The 20,914-nt window shown below is 36.7% G+C and overlaps 1 protein-coding gene across 1 annotated transcript in view; it reads right to left on the reverse strand.

Annotated features, from left to right (window-relative positions):
• The window catches only part of LOC100374243 (solute carrier family 35 member B1-like), a 31,253-nt gene that overhangs the window by 9,695 nt on the left and 644 nt on the right, over positions 1-20,914 (reverse strand). Inside the window, exons 2-4 of the mRNA XM_006822204.3 lie at positions 14,523-14,626; positions 6,695-6,853; positions 5,153-5,310 (exon numbers count right to left, since the gene is read on the reverse strand). Of these exons, the coding sequence (XP_006822267.1) occupies positions 5,153-5,310; positions 6,695-6,853; positions 14,523-14,626 (421 nt within the window). The remainder of the gene's footprint in view (positions 1-5,152; positions 5,311-6,694; positions 6,854-14,522; positions 14,627-20,914) is intronic.

Below are 20,914 nucleotides of genomic sequence, written 5' to 3' on the forward strand. Positions count from 1 at the left end.
TGTTTTAATTCATTTCATTTGATGAAAAGCTGAGATTGCTATTACTTTAAAGCGAGGGAGTCGTCACCTGCGCATGCTTCAGGTGGCCATAGTGCGTCATTGTTTACAAACAAGCATCTACCCATGAGCCTTTGCATTTTTAGTGTGTGTTGTTATCGTCGTTTGGGACTCAATTCCCGCATGTGTGCAGGTGACACCCTCTCGCAACATGATGACAGTTCACAATTCAATTTGATCATATTAAAAAAACTTTTCATGTGTTCATTTGTGGCATATTTAGAGACTGCACCCTAAATGTGTTTTTAATTTGATCATATTTAAAGGACAGTGTCCTCTTCGCTGGTTTCCGGCGTCCTTTGCGAATGGCAGGTAAGATGCAGGTAACTAGTAATCGCAATGCTACAATAAAGCCATGCTCATACATACTGCCTGCTAGATTTACATATTTGATTGAGATGTTCTGTGCAATTTTATAACAAAAGAAACAGTTTTTTTTATTTACTGAACTTTCGAAAGTAAAAGAAAACCCCTGAACGGCCACGAGCGTAAGCGCTGACGTCAGGTAACCAAGGGAAATAGAACAACCAACAAAAAAGTGATGGACCAATCAGAATACCGGATTCGTTACTAATTACCGGCCTCTTGTGGCTTGGTACGCCATGACACCTGAGGCAGGAACCAGCAAAAGTATCCTCAAGGTATTCATTTTAGGCATATTTAGAAACAGCGCCCTCAATGTTTTTTAATTCTATTGAATTTAAAGGAGAGAGTCCTCAAGGTGTTCATTTGTGCCATATTTAAAGACAGCGCCCTCAATGTGTTGTTACTTTCGATCATATTTAAAGGACAGTGTCCACAAGGTATTCATTTGTGCCATATTTAGAGACAGCGCCCTCAATGTGTTGTTAATTTTGATCATATTTAAAGGACAGTGTCCTCAAGGTGTTCATTTGTGACATATTTAGAGACAGCGCCCTCAATGTGTTGTTACTTTCGATCATATTTAAAGGACAGTGTCCACAAGGTATTCATTTGTGCCATATTTAAAGACAGCGCCCTCAATGTGTTGTTAATTTTGATCATATTTAAAGGACAGTGTCCTCAAGGTATTCATTCCTGGCATATTTAGAGACGGCGCCCTCAATGTGTTGTTAATTTTGATCATATTTAGAGGACAGCGTCCTCAAGGTATTCATTCCTGGCATATTTAGAGACGGCGCCCTCAATGTGTTGTTAATTTTGATCATATTTAAAGGACAGTGTCCTCAAGGTGTTCATTTGTGCCATATTTAGAGACAGCGCCCTCAATGTGTTGTTAATTTCGATCATATTTAAAGAACAGCGTCCTCAAGGTGTTTAGTTGTGGCATATTTAAAGACAGCGCCCTCAATGTGTTGTTAATTTTGATCATATTTAAAGGACAGCGTCCTCAAGGTATTCATTTGTGGCATATTTAGAGACAGCGCCCTCAATGTGTTGTTATTTTTGATCATATTTAGAGGACAGCGTCCTCAAGGTATTCATTCCTGGCATATTTAGAGACGGCGCCCTCAATGTGTTGTTAATTTTGATCATATTTAAAGGACAGTGTCCTCAAGGTGTTCATTTGTGCCATATTTAGAGACAGCGCCCTCAATGTGTTGTTAATTTCGATCATATTTAAAGAACAGCGTCCTCAAGGTGTTTAGTTGTGGCATATTTAAAGACAGCGCCCTCAATGTGTTGTTAATTTTGATCATATTTAAAGGACAGCGTCCTCAAGGTATTCATTTGTGGCATATTTAGAGACAGCGCCCTCAATGTGTTGTTATTTTTGATCATATTTAAAGGACAGTGTCCTCAAGGTATTCATTTGTGCCATATTTAGAGACAGCGCCCTCAATGTGTTGTTAATTTTGATCATATTTAGAGGACAGCGTCCTCAAGGTATTCATTCCTGGCATATTTAGAGACAGTGCCCTCAATGTGTTGTTAATTTTGATCATATTTAAAGGACAGTGTCCTCAAGGTGTTCATTTGTGCCATATTTAGAGACAGCGCCCTCAATGTGTTGTTAATTTCGATCATATTTAAAGGACAGAGTCCTCAAGGTGTTCATTTGTGCCATATTTAAAGACAGCACCCTCAATGTGTTGTTAATTTTGATCATATTTAAAGGACAGTGTCCTCAAGGTATTCATTTGTGCCATATTTAAAGACAGCGCCCTCAATGCGTTGTTAATTTTGATCATATTTAAAGGACAGCGTCCTCAAGGTATTCATTTGTGGCATATTTAGAGACAGCGCCCTCAATGTGTTGTTATTTTTGATCATATTTAAAGGACAGTGTCCTCAAGGTATTCATTTGTGCCATATTTAGAGACAGTGCCCTCAATGTGTTGTTAATTTTGATCATATTTAGAGGACAGCGTCCTCAAGGTATTCATTCCTGGCATATTTAGAGACGGCGCCCTCAATGTGTTGTTAATTTCGATCATATTTAAAGGACAGAGTCCTCAAGGTGTTCATTTGTGCCATATTTAAAGACAGCACCCTCAATGTGTTGTTAATTTTGATCATATTTAAAGGACAGTGTCCTCAAGGTATTCATTTGTGCCATATTTAAAGACAGCGCCCTCAATGCGTTGTTAATTTTGATCATATTTAAAGGACAGCGTCCTCAAGGTATTCATTCGTGGCATATTTAGAGACAGCGCCCTCAATGTGTTGTTAATTTTGATCATATTTAAAGGACAGCGTCCTCAAGGTATTCATTTGTGGCATATTTAGAGACAGCGCCCTCAATGTGTTGTTATTTTTGATCATATTTAAAGGACAGTGTTCTCAAGGTATTCATTTGTGCCATATTTAGAGACAGCGCCCTCAATGTGTTGTTAATTTTGATCATATTTAAAGAACAGCGTCCTCAAGGTATTCATTTGTTGCATATTTAGAGACAGCGCCCTCAATGTGTTGTAAATTTTGCGCATATTTAGAAACAATTGAAGGTAAAATATCGTTGTCCTTGTTTTGAACCAAATACATTCACAATATAGGTGATATTGCAAGAAAAGTTTTTGCATAATAGATCAAGGTATATCTAGTCCTAAGAGTGAATTATTAAAATAGATGAAATTTTGGGCAGATATTGAAAAGGTAGAGCTTTGATGAGCCCACTTCCTACATTTTTTTTCTATGATTCAATTGAATTTCAAATTGCACCAACTACACCATATCTGCTTAATTTTACAGTCAAAGTTGTTGAATACTGTAAAACATGTCTTTTTCGCGAATTTAGTGAGAGAACTGATTCGCTAATTCAAGATGTCGCTAATGACTTTATTATCAATTCAAAATGGCCACCAAACTAAGAAATCAACAATGACAGAGATTCGCTAAATCAACATTTCGCTATTACGGCATTTTACCACAATTCGCTAAAATTACATGCCACCTTTTTCAACATGTTTTACAGTAATTTATTCAGATACAGATGTCAAGTCATTACCACATTAACCCTTCAAAAATATGTTGAAGAGGGCAAAATAAATTCGGTAAATGGAGATGATTTTTTTAAATTTCACAATTGCATGACATTTTCACTTATGTTAGCACATGTAATAACTTTCACCATGATTGATAAATGTTTAGTGTGATAAGAAAGCAATGTTGACTTGACCTCTATGATGAAACACTAGTAGTGATGTAATTCTTAGCCAATCGGTAAAGCGGATGCTTAAAGGTCGGAAACAAAAGCATCGTGTGCCATTGTATCAGAGCGACCCCATTTGTCTTGTCTCTTTAATGCGAAATAAATTAAAAGTCCCAAGCTGACAGACTGCGAAATCAGTGGATTAGAAGTGCTAAGTCCAAATTGTGAGCGACGACATCAACGAAATTTAGGACGAAGCTGTAGGGATTTTGTCTGACGGCAACAATGACATCAACATGGACTTTGGGGGTTTGGACTTTGATGAAGAGGCAATGAAGGTACAAATAGACGCTGAAAAATTTTTTCAAACAACTATGAATTTTCACTGTGTAAATTTGTAAATTATTATTGATCTTGTATGACAGTTGATCTGTAATTTGTCCAGACTGGAAATCATTTTACGCAGTTTAACCCCTGACATTTTAATTCATTTTGAGTTCACGCGTATTGGACGTGTTTTTCGGCAGAAAAATCCCAATTCAAATGATTCCTATTTTATGTCAATTTTCCAAAATCAGGACCCTGGACACTTAGCCGGATAAATACAGATTTACCAATGTTTACAAACATGAGACATATCCAGGCAGGTTATTCTCAGGGGCATCCATCTGGGCATTTTTACCACCTGGTAACCATCACGATGAACTCTCAGAAAACTGTACTTTGAGATAGTGTAATAAGATACATGCGCAAAATACTGTGGAATACTTTATCTTCGCTTGGAATTTATTTTCGCTATTTTCGCTGAAGGGATGATTCCGTGAAAATAAAATCCAGCAAATATACTTTTTTTCTATATTTCACATAAATCTCATAAAAAATCAGTGAAAATAAATTCCAAGTAAAACGTCCAAAAAGCCTTTTCAGCAAAAATTAATTCCAGCAAAAATAAAGTATTCCACAGTATCAAAATTTGGTTGCCCAGGATTACTACAAAGTTGAGTTTGTGCTGTTTCTTTGACTTTACTGTTTTCAACGACAGAAATACATGGTACAGTGGTGCACGTATCAGCAGTGTAGAATGTACGGTAACATAGCTCCGCCCCCAGGGAATACAGATCAATTCAGATATGCGACAGTTTTGACAGTTAAAGGGCGGCAGTCGTTGTGCCGCGTCCTGTTCGATAAGGGACTCACAGCGACGTATACAACGCGTGTAAAATACATTGTTTATTTACATGAAATTCGAACAAGCGCTGTGCTGCGCTGCGCGACGACCGCCACACTTCAACTTCCAAGATGGCTAGTAGCTGGCATTGCCTTTTTATAAAAACTTATCATTTTTAAAGTGAGTATGATTGTCATCAATAATTTACATAAAATTCGAACACGGGCTACGTGACGATCACCGTGCTTTAAGCAAGCCAGCTTACAGGTAGATGAATTTCAAGTTACGCTTGGACCGTACTGTTGCTGTTTTGGTTTTTAAAAGATTATAGTGGTAACATATACAGTACTTACCAAGAGCATTTCACCCATACCAAATGTATGATCATCGTCTTTACTAGACACGTTATCTTTATACATGAATAACGTGATGCCTATTACGATCAATAAGACGCACAAATACTTGGCAAGATTATAACGTTTTCTGGCAAATATTACACCCAGTATCATCACTGAAACAAAAACAATGTACAGTAGTGAGAATACTGTGAAAGCATTTATTTTCACTAGAATTTAATTTTTTTAATTTGATGTTCATGGCAGGGAAACCATATGTTCTATTGTTATTCTATTTGTTCATATGACTAATAATTAATTTAGCATATTTTGTTCTCAGCGAAAATAGCGAAATTTAAAATCTGTGAATAATTAAAGCGTGTACAGTAAAACAATTAAAAAAAAATATTTAAAACAAATTATGAAAATATAAAAATATAAAATTATGAAAAATGAAAAAAAAAATATAAAATGGGATTTAATCTCATTTACTTGGCAAGGTATGACATGGTTGTATTTTGAGCAATTTTATTAAAACAAACATCGAAAAAGCCAATTTGTTGTTAATCTTGTGATTAATTGTGAACTGGATAAATACTTATATGGTAATATGGTAAATACATGGTGTGAAATGTAAAATTAAGATTGCATGAAGACAATAACATTTTGGATGAATAATAGTCATGTTCTGGTTATTAAAGACAAAACATGACAAAGACAATTTGTTTACATGTATAACTACCATATATGGACATGATTTACATATTACAAATCTGAGGCTGTTCGTCAGTCGATACTATGCCAATTTCAAATCATTGTGAAGCCTGTCAAAACAGGCAATCAATCAGACAGCAGCTTGTTTGTTGAAAGGTTTTTTCAACCAATCAAATTATTCCTTGTATACTACTTACAAGATTGTGCCTGATTGGCTACCCAACCTATCAGTCAGACCAATCAAGCAGCTTGTTGGTATTGACAAATCAAATTCTTCCTTGTATATATGCTTCTACTCAACTGCCAATATGGAGTCAATGCAAAGAAATTTACAACATAATACCTGATTGGCTATCCAACGCTAATTTTAAACAGTCGGACCAATCAGAGAGAAGCTTCTGTTTGGGTTGACAATTCAAATTCTTCCTTGAATATAAGATTCTACTCAACTGTCAATACTGAGTAAATGCAAAGATATTTACAACTTACAGTTTTTTTTATATATAAATACACAGGGATTTTTCTAGAAAAAAAATGCACGAGGGAGCACTGCAATTCTGCAGCACCACCAAGTGGGGGAGATAGGATTCTCCCCACCAGGGTGTGGAGTTTTTGATAATTCTAAGTTAAAATGGAGCATTCTATGGCTTCCTTGCGGCCAAAATTACTATCAGACAGGTCACAGTTGAAAACTGCGGCGATCCCTGGTCAAACAGAATTTTATGGTTGCCAGAGCATTTGCTCCCCGGGGTAAGGGAGCACATGGCCATGGCATGAGGGCATGAGGGCAAGAGGGCGCTGTTCCCTGAATACATGCAATAATAGGATTACAGAGACAGTACTTACCTGGTATTGGTTTACATGACTTCCCTAATACCTGTGTAGGATAACTGACATAGCGTAGAGCCCAATTACTGCCTACCATGGCACCAATATATGTAAATGAGCAAGCTGCATAATAAGTATTCAGAGTTGTATCTGGAGACGGCTTTACATATTGAATAACTGAAAATCATAAAAAAAGACAAAAAAAAAAAAAAAATAAAATACTAAATAAATACTTAAAAGGAAGGGAGTCATCATCTGTACATGTGGCAGACAGCCATGGTGTTTCGTTGATTACAAACAAGTGTCTACCCATAAGCCCTCGGGTATTTAATGTTTATTGTTATCGCCGCTCATGATAAGCACGTAAACATTTAAGAAAACTGTTATGACTGACAGAATATTGTTATATGGGATTCACTGAAAAATCAACAGCATAAAAGTACAGTTGTGTCTGCATGTATGTATAGTGACCACCCAAAGTACAGTCAAACCTGTTTATAGTGACCACCCAAGGTACAGTCAAACCTGTGTATAGTGACCACCCAAAGTACAGTCAAACCTGTGTATAGTGACCACCCAAAGTACAGTCAAACCTGTGTATAGTGACCACTCAAGGTACAGTCAAACCTGTGTATAGTGACCACTCAAGGTACAGTCAAACCTGCATATAGTAACCACCCTAGGTACAGTCAAACCTGTGTACAGTGACCACCCAAAGTACAGTCAAACCTGTGTACAGTGACCACCCAAAGTACAGACAAAAAAGTGTATCGTGACCACCTATGGTACAGTCTAACCTGTGTACAGTGACCACCTATGGTACAGTCTAACCTGTGTACAGTGACCACCTATGGTACAGTCTAACCTGTGTACAGTGACCACCCAAGGTACAGTCAAACCTGTGTATAGTGACCACCCAAGGTACAGTCAAACCTGTGTACAGTGACCACCCATGGTACAGTCTAACCTGTGTACAGTGACTGCCCAAGGTACAGTCAAACCTGTGTACAGTGTCTGCCCAAGGTACAGTCTAACCTGTGTACAGTGACTGCACAAGGTACAGTCAAACCTGTGTACAGTGACTGCCCAAGGTACAGTCAAACCTGTGTACAGTGACTGCCCAAGGTACAGTCAAACCTGTGTACAGTGACTGCCCAAGGTACAGTCAAACCTGTGTATAGTGACCACCCAAGGTACAGTCAAACCTGTGTACAGTGACTGCCAAAGGTACAGTCAAACCTGTGTACAGTGACCACCCAAGGTACAGTCAAACCTGTGTATAGTGACCACCCAAGGTACAGTCAAACCTGTGTACAGTGACCACCCATGGTACAGTCAAACCTGTGTACGGGGTCTGCCCATGGTACAGTCAAACCTGTGTACAGTGACCACCCAAGGTACAGTCAAACCTGTGTATAGTGACCACCCAAGGTACAGTCAAACCTGTGTACAGTGACTGCCCAAGGTAGAGTCAAACCTGTGTACGGGGTCTGCCCATGGTACAGTCAAACCTGTGTACAGTGACCACCCATGGTACAGTCAAACCTGTGTACGGGGTCTGCCCATGGTACAGTCAAACCTGTGTACAGTGACCACCCAAGGTACAGTCAAACCTGTGTATAGTGACCACCCAAGGTACAGTCAAACCTGTGTATAGTGACCACCCAAGGTACAGTCAAACCTGTGTATAGTGACCACCCAAGGTACAGTCAAACCTGTGTACAGTGACTGCCCAAGGTAGAGTCAAACCTGTGTACGGGGTCTGCCCATGGTACAGTCAAACCTGTGTACAGTGACCACCCATGGTACAGTCAAACCTGTGTACGGGGTCTGCCCATGGTACAGTCAAACCTGTGTACAGTGACCACCCAAGGTACAGTCAAACCTGTGTATAGTGACCACCCAAGGTACAGTCAAACCTGTGTATAGTGACCACCCAAGGTACAGTCAAACCTGTGTACAGTGACTGCCCAAGGTAGAGTCAAACCTGTGTACAGTGACCACCTATGGTACAGTCAAACCTGTGTACAGTGACCACCCAAGGTACAGTCAAACCTGTGTACGGTGTCTGCCCAAGGTACAGTCAAACCTGTGTACGGGGTCTGCCCATGGTACAGTCAAACCTGTGTACAGTGACCACCCAAGGTACAGTCAAACCTGTGTATAGTGACCACCCAAGGTACAGTCAAACCTGTGTATAGTGACCACCCAAGGTACAGTCAAACCTGTGTATAGTGACCACCCAAGGTACAGTCAAACCTGTGTACAGTGACTGCCCAAGGTAGAGTCAAACCTGTGTATAGTGACCACCTATGGTACAGTCAAACCTGTGTACGGTGTCTGCCCAAGGTACAGTCAAACCTGTGTACGGTGTCTGCCCAAGGTACAGTCAAACCTGTGTACGGTGTCTGCCCAAGGTACAGTCAAACCTGTGTACGGTGTCTGCCCAAGGTACAGTCAAACCTGTGTACGGTGTCTGCCCAAGGTACAGTCAAACCTGTGTACGGTGTCTGCCCAAGGTACAGTCAAACCTGTGTACAGTGTCTGCCCAAGGTACAGTCAAACCTGTGTACGGTGTCTGCCCAAGGTACAGTCAAACCTGTGTACGGTGTCTGCCCAAGGTACAGTCAAACCTGTGTACGGTGACTGCCCAAGGTACAGTCAAACCTGTGTACAGTGAATGCCCAAGGTACAGTCAAACCTGTGTACAGTGACTGCCCAAGGTAGAGTCAAAACTGTGTACAGTGACCACCTATGGTACAGTCCAACCTGTGTACAGTGACCACCCAAGGTACAGTCAAACCTGTGTACGGTGTCTGCCCAAGGTACAGTCAAACCTGTGTACGGTGTCTGCCCAAGGTACAGTCAAACCTGTGTACGGTGTCTGCCCAAGGTACAGTCAAACCTGTGTACGGTGTCTGCCCAAGGTACAGTCAAACCTGTGTACAGTGGCTGCCCAAGGTACAGTCAAACCTGTGTACAGTGGCTGCCCAAGGTACAGTCAAACCTGTGTACGGTGTCTGCCCAAGGTACAGTCAAACCTGTGTACGGTGTCTGCCCAAGGTACAGTCAAACCTGTGTACGGTGTCTGCCCAAGGTACAGTCAAACCTGTGTACGGTGTCTGCCCAAGGTACAGTCAAACCTGTGTACGGTGTCTGCCCAAGGTACAGTCAAACCTGTGTACGGTGTCTGCCCAAGGTACAGTCAAACCTGTGTACGGTGTCTGCCCAAGGTACAGTCAAACCTGTGTACGGTGTCTGCCCAAGGTACAGTCAAACCTGTGTATGGTGTCTGCCCAAGGTACAGTCAAACCTGTGTACGGTGTCTGCGCAAGGTACAGTCAAGCCTGTGTACGGTGTCTGCCCAAGGTACAGTCAAGCCTGTGTACGGTGTCTGCCCAAGGTACAGTCAAGCCTGTGTACTGTGTCTGCCCAAGGTACAGTCAAACCTGTGTACGGTGTCTGCCCAAGGTACAGTCAAGCCTGTGTACGGTGTCTGCCCAAGGTACAGTCTAACCTGTGTACGGTGTCTGCCCAAGGTACAGTCAAACCTGTGTACAGTGTCTGCCCAAGGTACAGTCTAACCTGTGTACGGTGTCTGCCCAAGGTACAGTCAAACCTGTGTACAGTGACTGCCCAAGGTACAGTCAAGCCTGTGTACGGTGTCTGCCCAAGGTACAGTCAAACCTGTGTACAGTGACTGCCCAAGGTACAGTCAAGCCTGTGTACGGTGTCTGCCCAAGGTACAGTCAAGCCTGTGTACGGTGTCTGCCCAAGGTACAGTCAGCCTGTGTACGGTGTCTGCCCAAGGTACAGTCAAGCCTGTGTACAGTGTCTGCCCAGGTACAGTCAAGCCTGTGTACAGTGCTCCAGTAATTACCTTTGTTACTAACAATGAAAGACATACAATGTATTTAGACAAATTACTCGCCATAATATAGATGCATGATGGCTCTGAGAGTAAGCTGAGTCAGCTTTATAAAGCCAGTGTGCAGCTAGCTAAATCTTAAGTCATGCTCAGACCATGCATACTTTTGCAAGACATTTCATCAGAGCAACATCCAAATTTTTCCACTCTACTGGTGAAAAACTAATGCAAATCAACTCGCAAATGTCATGTTATAACCGGTAAAATGGACCCGCTTTTGACATACACATGCAAACTCAGCAACACAAAAAATAAAACAGAAGTATTTAAGTCTATTCTATATCTGATGAGCAAGTATAGTATAGATTTTGACACTCCATTTATATGCACAAGAAGAAAAAAAAAAAAAAGAATAGTTTTTTTTGACAGCATTATTAAGAAGTAACAAATTCGGCTGATCTGCACTGGCTCGGAAGATGAATTCTGATTGGCTAAAAAAACAAAAAAAACTTGTGGCGTTGAATGCACGTTCATTGTCAGTATTGTTATGCAAATTCAAACTAGCTAATCATTTACAACCTTCCGAGCCAGTGCAGATTAGCCCAACAAATTGAACACACATCTCCAATGACACATGCCACTTACATGTTTTAATGAGACACACTTCACATTAAGATAGAAGCCTCTAGTAGTTCAAAATGGTATCAGCGTATCATTTGACTTTTGACCTCCAGTACGATCGAAGCGCAATTTAACAGTTAAGTAGCTTAGCTTGCTTTTAAACTAGCAATATATCTATATATCTAAATTACACATGATTTATTGGCGCTATAAATGGGGGGGGGTGTAAATATCAATTGTAATGACACAATAAGCTGTGCAATATCTCCCAGGCACTGGTAGCCTTGTGGTTGTTGCATCAGACTTATGATCGGTAGACCCAAATTTAAATCCGAAAATCAAAGGGTCGAGGCCATGCCCTGGGTGAGTGTGCCACAGACTCGATGGGAAGGCCAATTCCAGTGGCTGTGTTTTATTCACTAACTTGTGCAACTTTGGGAGAATCTTGGTTAAGGTCTGCAGGCGCTAAGGTTCGATCAAGCAGGATAGAGGATTAAATAGCCATTAGATAGGGGAGATGTGTGTCAGCACTAGCACTTGCAATTTGCACATACAAAAAAGGAAAAAGTCACTGTTGCCTGACACAAATGACATTCAAAACACAAAACAAAACTATAGTGTGTCATTTGTCTCTGAGTTTTGTCTTCTAATAACGCCGAAATATTCACATATCCTCTTAGAAAGTTGAGAGTGGCAAAAAAAAAAATTCACTATCCGAAAGATTCTTTGATTGGCTGATGAAACCAATTTAAATTAAAGTTATCAAAGCAAAAGAATGATTACTTGGCTCCACAGTAAGGGGTGCAGATATTAATTGGAATGGCCCAAAATGATCATGTGGTTCAATTTGGATCACATTCATGCCACAGTGCAATCATGTGGTTTCATTAATAGTTATGGAAATCATGTTGAGAAACCTTTAATTCAAATACCCAATACCCAAAGTAATCATGATAATATAAACCAATTAGATAGGAAGTACTATGCTGCTACTAAATCACTGTGGTTATCCACTGTGGAATAAATAGATGATTTTCCGTACAATTGCGAGATCTCGCGAGATGCATGAAAGACGCGCGTCGAACTTCTGCCGCAAAAATCGAACGATTTGATTTTGAACTAGAATTTCTTTATTTCGTAGCTTTCGTAGCCGGCCGATCTTCGACAGAGGAATATTGCTTCCGAATACCCTTACTTAATCGAAATTGTTTATCATCAAATGTGGACAGCACATTATTAAGCATGGAAATGTCCCCGAAATACTTTCGCGTTTGTCGAATCCCACGCGATGTTTGAAGCGACTACGACGCTATGACCTTTGTTTGTCCTGTTTTTACGTTTGATTTCACGCATAACGCGTGATTCTCGCAGTGAACGGAAAATGGTCTATTACAGTGCAAAACCATTATGAGAATATAGCATTTGAATTTAATGGCATTCCTGGCCATTACCATAATGCAATTAATTATGCAAAAATATTCGGACAAACAAATGGACAAACAAAAACTAGGAGGATGACAGATGTACTGCGGGTACTCATAAACTTTTCCTTGCGATTCACCAACAAATAAATAATCAAAATGCCATTGTGAAGAAACGCAACTGAGATTGAAAAATGTTAAATCGTTTGAACTGTCCACATTCGGTTCATTTCACATACTATGTTCGCGTAATTTTTTTTTTCGAAAGATCATACACACATAGCATACATGTGACGTCTACTCTTATCTCCATACGAATGACTGACATATTCCAAATTTGAACAAAATTCTCCAAAAAAAATATTTATTAAAAATAATCGATTGAATATTGATCAGCTCAAAACAAAGTTGACAATGTTCTGTAACTATTGTTCTAACTAACTGTAAGAATGTTCTGTAGCCTTGTTATTAGTGTTACCACAATGTCATATAACAACCACGGTCAATAATTTGATTCCCAGTAAAAAATGTTGAAAAGTATCAATTGAAATTTTGGAGGGAAAAACAAGAGTAAAAATAAAAAATAATATTTAATAATTTTCATAAATTATGATATTTATTTTGGAAAGAGACACCAAACCTGATACTGTCAAAAAAATTTCATAAATTAACAGAAATATTTTGACAATATTTCGGTTAAAAAAGAAAAATTAACCAACTACTGTAAAAGGGTTAATTATTCACTAGGTTTTAATTTCGCTTATTTTCGCTGACTGAAAAATGCGCTGTATGTAAAATAAAGCATAGAACACATTAGCTAAATGATAAAACAGTGAATTTAAAACACACTGAATATGCCTGAAATGGTAAATCAGTGAAATATAAACCCAGTGAAAATTAGTCATTTTACAGTATTTAGTACTTTGTAATTGAGATTCAATATTGACAAAGGTGGCGAGAGCAGGTCAGAGAGATATACTGTAAAATGACTAATTTTCACTGGATTTAAATTTCACTGATTTACCATTTCAGGCATATTCAGTGTGTTTTAAATTCACGGTTTCGTCATTTAGATAATGTGTTCTATGCTAAATTTTACATATTCACTGGGTTTTAATTAATTTAGCGCATTTTCCAGTCAGCGAAATAAGCAAAATTAAAACCCAGTGAATAATTAATCCTTTTACAGTACTGCATAAACAAATTTTCAGAACAATTTACATATTTAAATAAATAAAATACAATAAATAAAATAAATACATAAATACATATTTACATAACTATTTACTCTGTGCGTGAAATAAAAAGCTGTATTAAAATCTGTTCAATGGTAAGCAGCATGTGATAGGTGGTGTGCGTGTGCTAGATTTTAGTCACAGCTGGTGACAGCGACGTACCAGTATACAGTACAGTCAGTCGTAACTTAAACGGCGGCAGTCATCGTGCCGCGTCCTGTTTGATATGGGACTCATAGCGGCGTATAAAACATGTGTAAAATACATTGTTTATTTACATGAAATTCAAACACGCGAAAAACCACCGCGCTTTAATTGCCAAGCTGGCTGGTAGCTGGCATTGCCTTTTCAAAAAAACTTATGATTTTACTTTCGCTACTGCCATGAAATAGATTACTCTGCAGTTTAGATATGTGGAAGTATTAAAAGCAAGGCAAGTTAGCCTTTAAGTCAGCTTTAAGTTAGCTACTATAAAATCCTTTATTTTCGCTTGGAATTAATTTTCGCTGAAGGACTGATTCAATGAAAATAAAATCCAGCGAATATACCTTTTTTTCTTATATTTCACATTCAACTCGTCAAAACTCAGTGAAAATAAATTCCATACAAAACACCCAAAAAGTCTATTCAGCGAAAATTAACTACATGACAGGGCTGTGTGACCATCTTCCTATCACTATTACTAGTCAAAATTAACATACCTGCTTTTGCAACGAGTGCATTAATAATACACTGTGAAAACACCAAAGATAACGTATATGTAAAATATTCAGCTTCTGCGCCCTCGCCGTATTTACCCCGAGTACTGTAAATAAACAAATAGACAAATTAGTCAACAACACTAGTGAACACAACATACCATGTTTTTGCTAGAATTGACAATTTCAAGACTAGATCTGGAAAATACAAAACGGTATTATAAGAGAACATACAGTTTTTATTACGAAACTGGAGCACTGAAAATCTTTTTTTTAAGTTCGCGAGAGACAAATTCAAGAGTTCAAAAAAATCAAGTTGTGTTTTAATATTATACGTACAGTAACAAATTTACTAGTAGCTTAGGTAAATGACAGAGGTGTGTATCTATGGTTAAAATAAGTCATATTTTAATGATTCAGTATACAATACTCAGGGTTCTGCCCAGCCTAATTCGAGTGCGGTCGCTAATTAATATTCATGAGTTCATTAATATTCAAGAGCAAATTAATATTCATTTTTCCATTCAACTACTTTAATTCATTTAACTTTTATTTTAAATATTTCAATGTAAAATTAATCTGCTTTGAAATTGAAAACGTATATACACTTTATTTTCGCAATCATCTAAAATGTGTATTTTGAGACATTGACCTCTGACCTGACAGCCAAGTTTTTTTCCAAAGCATGTCGTCCATGTTGTTACGGCCAAAGTGGAAACAAGAATTTATTCTGTTTTCTTTTCAAATGCTAGTAAATCACATTAAGAGTGAGAAATAAGTATTTCTGTATCGTTAACTCAATATACATGTAGCTTATGAGTTTAATCTTATGAATGAAACATGAAACCAAGTACTATAAAAGGATTAATTATTCATTGGGTTTTAATTTTGCTTATTTCGTTGACTGGGAAATGCGCTAAATTAAAACACAGTGACTATGAAATAGCATAGAACACTAAATGATACCCTGAATTTAACAGTGAATATGGCTGAAATGGTAAATCGGCGAAATTTAAACCCAGTGAAAATTAGTCATTTTACAGTATTGAAAACATCAAGAAGAAATACTGTTCATAAAGTTGAATACAGGCCAACATTCAAGTGGTCGTAAACAGGATGTTACTAATACAGAAATGTCAAAGATCATAACAGCAGTTGATAAAATTTAGTGTGGCTTTATTCACATTTTGAGAGTTTTTTTCCAATAATAAAGGTAAGCGACAGGTGTCACTATATATAACTAATGTGCATTGTCTCATTTCGAGATGACCTTTTAATCCCTGTTGTAAATACTAGTGTTAATTCCTCTTCTTATCTGGTCTTTATTTAATCCTGACATGATTTACATTTACATTAGCCTATCAACTCTTGTGGTCACATTTTACAAAAGAAACCTGAATCATGTTTCCTTTTTCATATTTTTTTTTTTTTTTACCAAAATTTGATCAAGGTTCGTTATTAATGGGAAATTACGTCTATTACAAATGTAGGTCCATAATTAATGGTCAAAATAGCTCCACTCATGTCTTCCTCAAAACAGAAATAAATGTCATTGTAATGAGTTTGTGAACGGATGAAATATTCCACAACAATGATAATGATACTTTCCTTGTTTTTTACATTATAAATTCAGGTTGTATGTAAATAATATTGTTATAAAATGTGTGTAATTTTATGGAAATCAGTGGCGCGACATTTTTATTTTACCCCAATCTGGTACATACTGGGTTTTAATTAATTAATTTTGCTTATTTCGCTGACTAGAAAATGTGCTAAATTAGAACCCAGTGAATATGTAAAATTTACCATAGAGCACATTATCTAAATGATAAAACCGTGGATTCAAAACCCACTGAATATGCCTGCAATGATGAATCAGCGATTGTACTGTTGTTCAGCATTACTAGGAAACCTCGCATTATATACAACAGTAGTGCTCGAAAATTGCCACTTGGATGTTGAATGTTGAACAAAAACAAATGATGTGACAATCAAAATAGTTTCTCAAAACAAAGTCAATAATGTACGATGGTATACTAAAGCGAGAGGGTCATCACCTGCTCACACGCGGGGATTTGAGTCCCAAGAGACGATAACAACATACGCTAAAAACGGAAAGGCTCATAGGTAGACCCTTGTTTGTAAACAATGACACGCTGGCCATAAAATTTTATTTTTATTTCATTTTCGGCTCCTGTTCATTCAGCGGATTCGCGAAACAAGGGATAATAAAAGTCTGGCCTTATTAGTAAATACCATAAAGGGTAAGTTGAAATTATTGATGACAATCAGAGTCACTTTAAAAATGATCAGTTTTTATTAAAAGACAATGGCAGCTACTAGCCAGCTTGGAACTATACTGTATATGGCATGTAGTCCTCACCAGCTGTGACTAAAATCTAACGACTTAACACCTGATACGTGCAGCTTTCTATTTTATCTGTGACTGTAGTAAATCGCTCTAAAAATTGTTTATGTGGTGCACTGTAAAATACTTTATTTTCGCTTGGAATTAATTTTTGCTATTTTCGCTGATCCAGTGAAAATAAAATCCAGCGAATATATTTTATATTCAGCTCGTCAGAAATCAGTGAAAATAAATTCCATACATAACACTCAAAAAGTCTTTTCAGCGAAAATTTATTCCAGCTAATATAAAGAATTTGACAGTATCTCTTACAAGGTACTACCGTAGTTGTACCTGTAGTTGCTGTTCATTTGCAGTTCCCTTTTTACAACCAAAATATTGACAAAATCTTTGGGTTATTTTATCAAAATGTGTTGACAGTTTTGTTCAAAATAAAAATTTTAATTTATAAAAATTATGAAAAACGTACAATTTACAAAAAAATTATTAATTTTTCCATTATTTAATGTCTCTATTCTCCCCATAATAAATTTCTAAGAATATTTTTTTCAACATTTTTATAGAATTTCATTTTCAGTTTGATAGACAAATCATTCATGAATATAATCGGTGAAAATTTTGTTGAAAACATAATGCCTATGCTGTGACTATACTGACTGATTTATGGCATACAAATCAGTACAGAGGTCATTGACCTCTGATACCATTCCTACTATTTGTACCAGTCCTTCAATCAATGTAGGTACATACATACATCAATCAAACTGTGGCAACTGTAAGTAAGGAATGAACCATTCTTGCTGGGGGGGTACAGTACTATAATCTGAACAAAATAATTTGGACAGAAATAAACTTAGGGAAAAATTGTATAATATTAAAATGCACAACGATACATTACCAAATGAATTAAAAACTCCCTAATCTTTCGCAGTGGATCTACATCAGATATAGGTTTCTTGGATGCACACCATTGTACAATGTTGTGGAATATAGGATGAGTAGTCGGTGGAAACAGTTAAAGTCGAAAAAACAGCACAAACTCAATTTTGAAATAATCCTGAGTACTGGTAACTAAACTTATATACTGTGGAATACTTTATTTTCGCTTGGAATTTATTTTCGCTGAAGGGATGATTCCATGAAAATAAAATCCAGTGAATATACTTTTTTTCCTATATTTCACATTAAACTCGTCAAAAATCAGTGAAAATAAATTCCATACAGAACGCCCAAATAGACTTTTCAGCGAAAATTAATTCCAGCGAAAATAAAGTATTCCACAGTATATAAAATTTAGCATAGAACACATTATCTAAATGATAAAACCGTGAATTTAAAACCCACTGAATATGCCTGAAATAGGAAATCAGCGAAATTTAAACCCACACAAAACACCCAAAAAGCCTTTCCAGCGAAAATTAATTCCAGCGAAAATAAAGTATTCCACAGTATGTTGCATATTGCAGGAGTGATCTTGTCACTCTGTTCAGGAAAGTCTCAACAACCATCCCATAATATTTTCAGCTTTGTTTTCATCTGTGACAGAAGCCAGGCGGTGAAAATGTATGGATGTCTGCCCTTGAGAATTGCTAAGATTTGACAATAAATTTGTATTTACTGTGAAATACTTTATTTTAGCTGAAATAAATTTTCGCTGAAAAGACTTTTTGGGCGTTTTGTATGGAATTTATTTTCACTGATTTTCAACAAGTTGAATGTAAAATATAGAAGGTATATTCGCTGGATTTTATTTTCACTGAATCGATCCTTCAGCGAAAATAGCGAAATTTATTCCAAGAAAAAGTACTTACAGTATTAGGAATATTAAGGAGCTGTAATCCAGTTCAAAAAAATATTTGGGTGCTTTTTTCACATGATCAATCTTTGGCGATTGCCTCCTGGAGAAATTTTGGATTAGCAGATGTTTCCAAGCTAATACAATTATAGTAATTAATATTGAGTATGATACATGCCATATGCACTTACAATTTAAATTCATGAATATATATTTGATAATTTCACAAGAATTAAGTGCCATAATATATCCTGCAAAAATTGTGGTACAACTTTTTGCTCTTCTTTTTATGCATTTTGTAGAACAAAATGGACACAATTCCCCATATTTTTAAAAAAAAAAGAAAAATAGTTTCTATTGTAAAATTATTGTGAAATATAAAAATAAAGTGTACCATTAAATCTCAATTAGAAGGCACACTTCTAACAGAAGTTGCACCCATTCTTTTTTGAAAAATTGAGAACCAAATATTCATCAATTCTCATACGTGTGCATGCTCTAATAAAATCCCCATCCCCTCTGTTGCATTGTACCATTTTATATAATAAAAAAACATCAAATTGACAATTTTACATTGGTTTCTATGATGAAATTATTTCTTAATATCTCTAAATTATTTCTTAATATCTCTAAATTTTGACATAAGACGAAAAAGTTGTATATTATTAACATGAATCCTAACATTGTGAAAACATTTAAAAAAAAAATTACAAATAATATAGAGTTTCCAAAGTAAAATTTCCCATAATGCATTGTGTTTCCATGTAGTAACATGCTCCGCAGAGCAAAACTTGACTACTAGTATATATCGAGTACTGTAAAACACTTTATTTTAGCGGGAATTAATTTTGTTTTGTGTTTTGTATTTATTTTCACTGATTTCACTGTAATGATGTGATTGGATACCATTGGTCAGCTGACAGTAAACGAGTGAGGTGATTGGATAATATAATTTATGTCAAGTCACAATTTTGGTGTTGAAGTACTGTGAGATACTTTTTTTTTAGCTGGAATTAATTTTCGCTGAAAAGGCATTTTGGGTGTTTTGTATGGAATTTATTTTCACTGATTTTTGATGAGTTGAATGTAAAATATAGGAAAAAAAAGTATATTCTCTGGATTTTAATTCACTGAAACGTTCCTGCAGCGAAAATAGCGAAAATGAATTCCAAGCGAAAATAAAATATTTTACAGTATTCTTTGTAGTTTACCCATGTTACTACCGTAATATAAAACATATTTAGTTAAAGAACTCTGCAAAAAGTAGATTTATGGCAGTTTGGAAAGCAAGCCAAGCTGGCTTCAAGCCAGTTTTCAAGTGACATTTGCACTGTACTGTAATTCAAAGTTGACACACGTGATGAGCCATCAGCAGAAAATAATCAAATCAACCACCATCTTGACAGACACAAGATACATGTACAATATTTGTGTACGACAATATGCACTTTTATCTAAAAGTTTTAGGAGCGTGTGGTGCCACCAACCCAGCGACTCACGGAAATACCAAATGTTATTTAACAGATACCTATAGATATCTACACATTTCAATATGTAAACAATTTATTGATAGTTTTTACAGTATTTTCTAAGGACTATGGGTCAAATACTGTAAAATACTTTGAAATAGGTACATGCCATTTTAGCGAATTTGACTCCATGCATGAATTAAACTGAATCTTAATTTAGCTAAAGTGTCAACAATCTCACTGCGAATATAAACTATTCTAATTAGCGACATCTTAATTTAACGAAATTGCAGATTAGCTAAAATAACGTTTTAGCTAAAAAGACACGTTTTACGGTATATACTATAGAATACTTTATTTTCGCTTGGAATTTATTTTTGCTATTTTCGCTGAAGGAATGATTCCGTGAAATTAAAATCCAGCGAATATACTCTTTTTCCTATATTTCACATTAAACTCATCAAAAATCAGTGAAAATAAATTCCATAAAAAACGTCCAAAAAGCCTTTTCAGCGAAAATTAATTCCAGCGAAAATAAAGTATTCCACAGTACATGCCTATAATGCTCTCTCAGCAGTACATGTAGGCAATTGATTTTTGTTTTCAAAATTTACTAAAAATCTCATAATATTATAATTAACATAATGATGTAGATAGGAAATGAGTGACATTTTTGTTTTTAATTTACATTCACTAACACTCAAAAGAAATTAGAACATATTGACATAGAAACTCATCGGGGCAGGGGTGGCGTTAAAAACTG

Source organism: Saccoglossus kowalevskii, chromosome 20 (assembly GCF_978046115.1).
Source record: "Saccoglossus kowalevskii chromosome 20, keSacKowa6.1, whole genome shotgun sequence".
Taxonomy (NCBI): domain Eukaryota; kingdom Metazoa; phylum Hemichordata; class Enteropneusta; family Harrimaniidae; genus Saccoglossus; species Saccoglossus kowalevskii.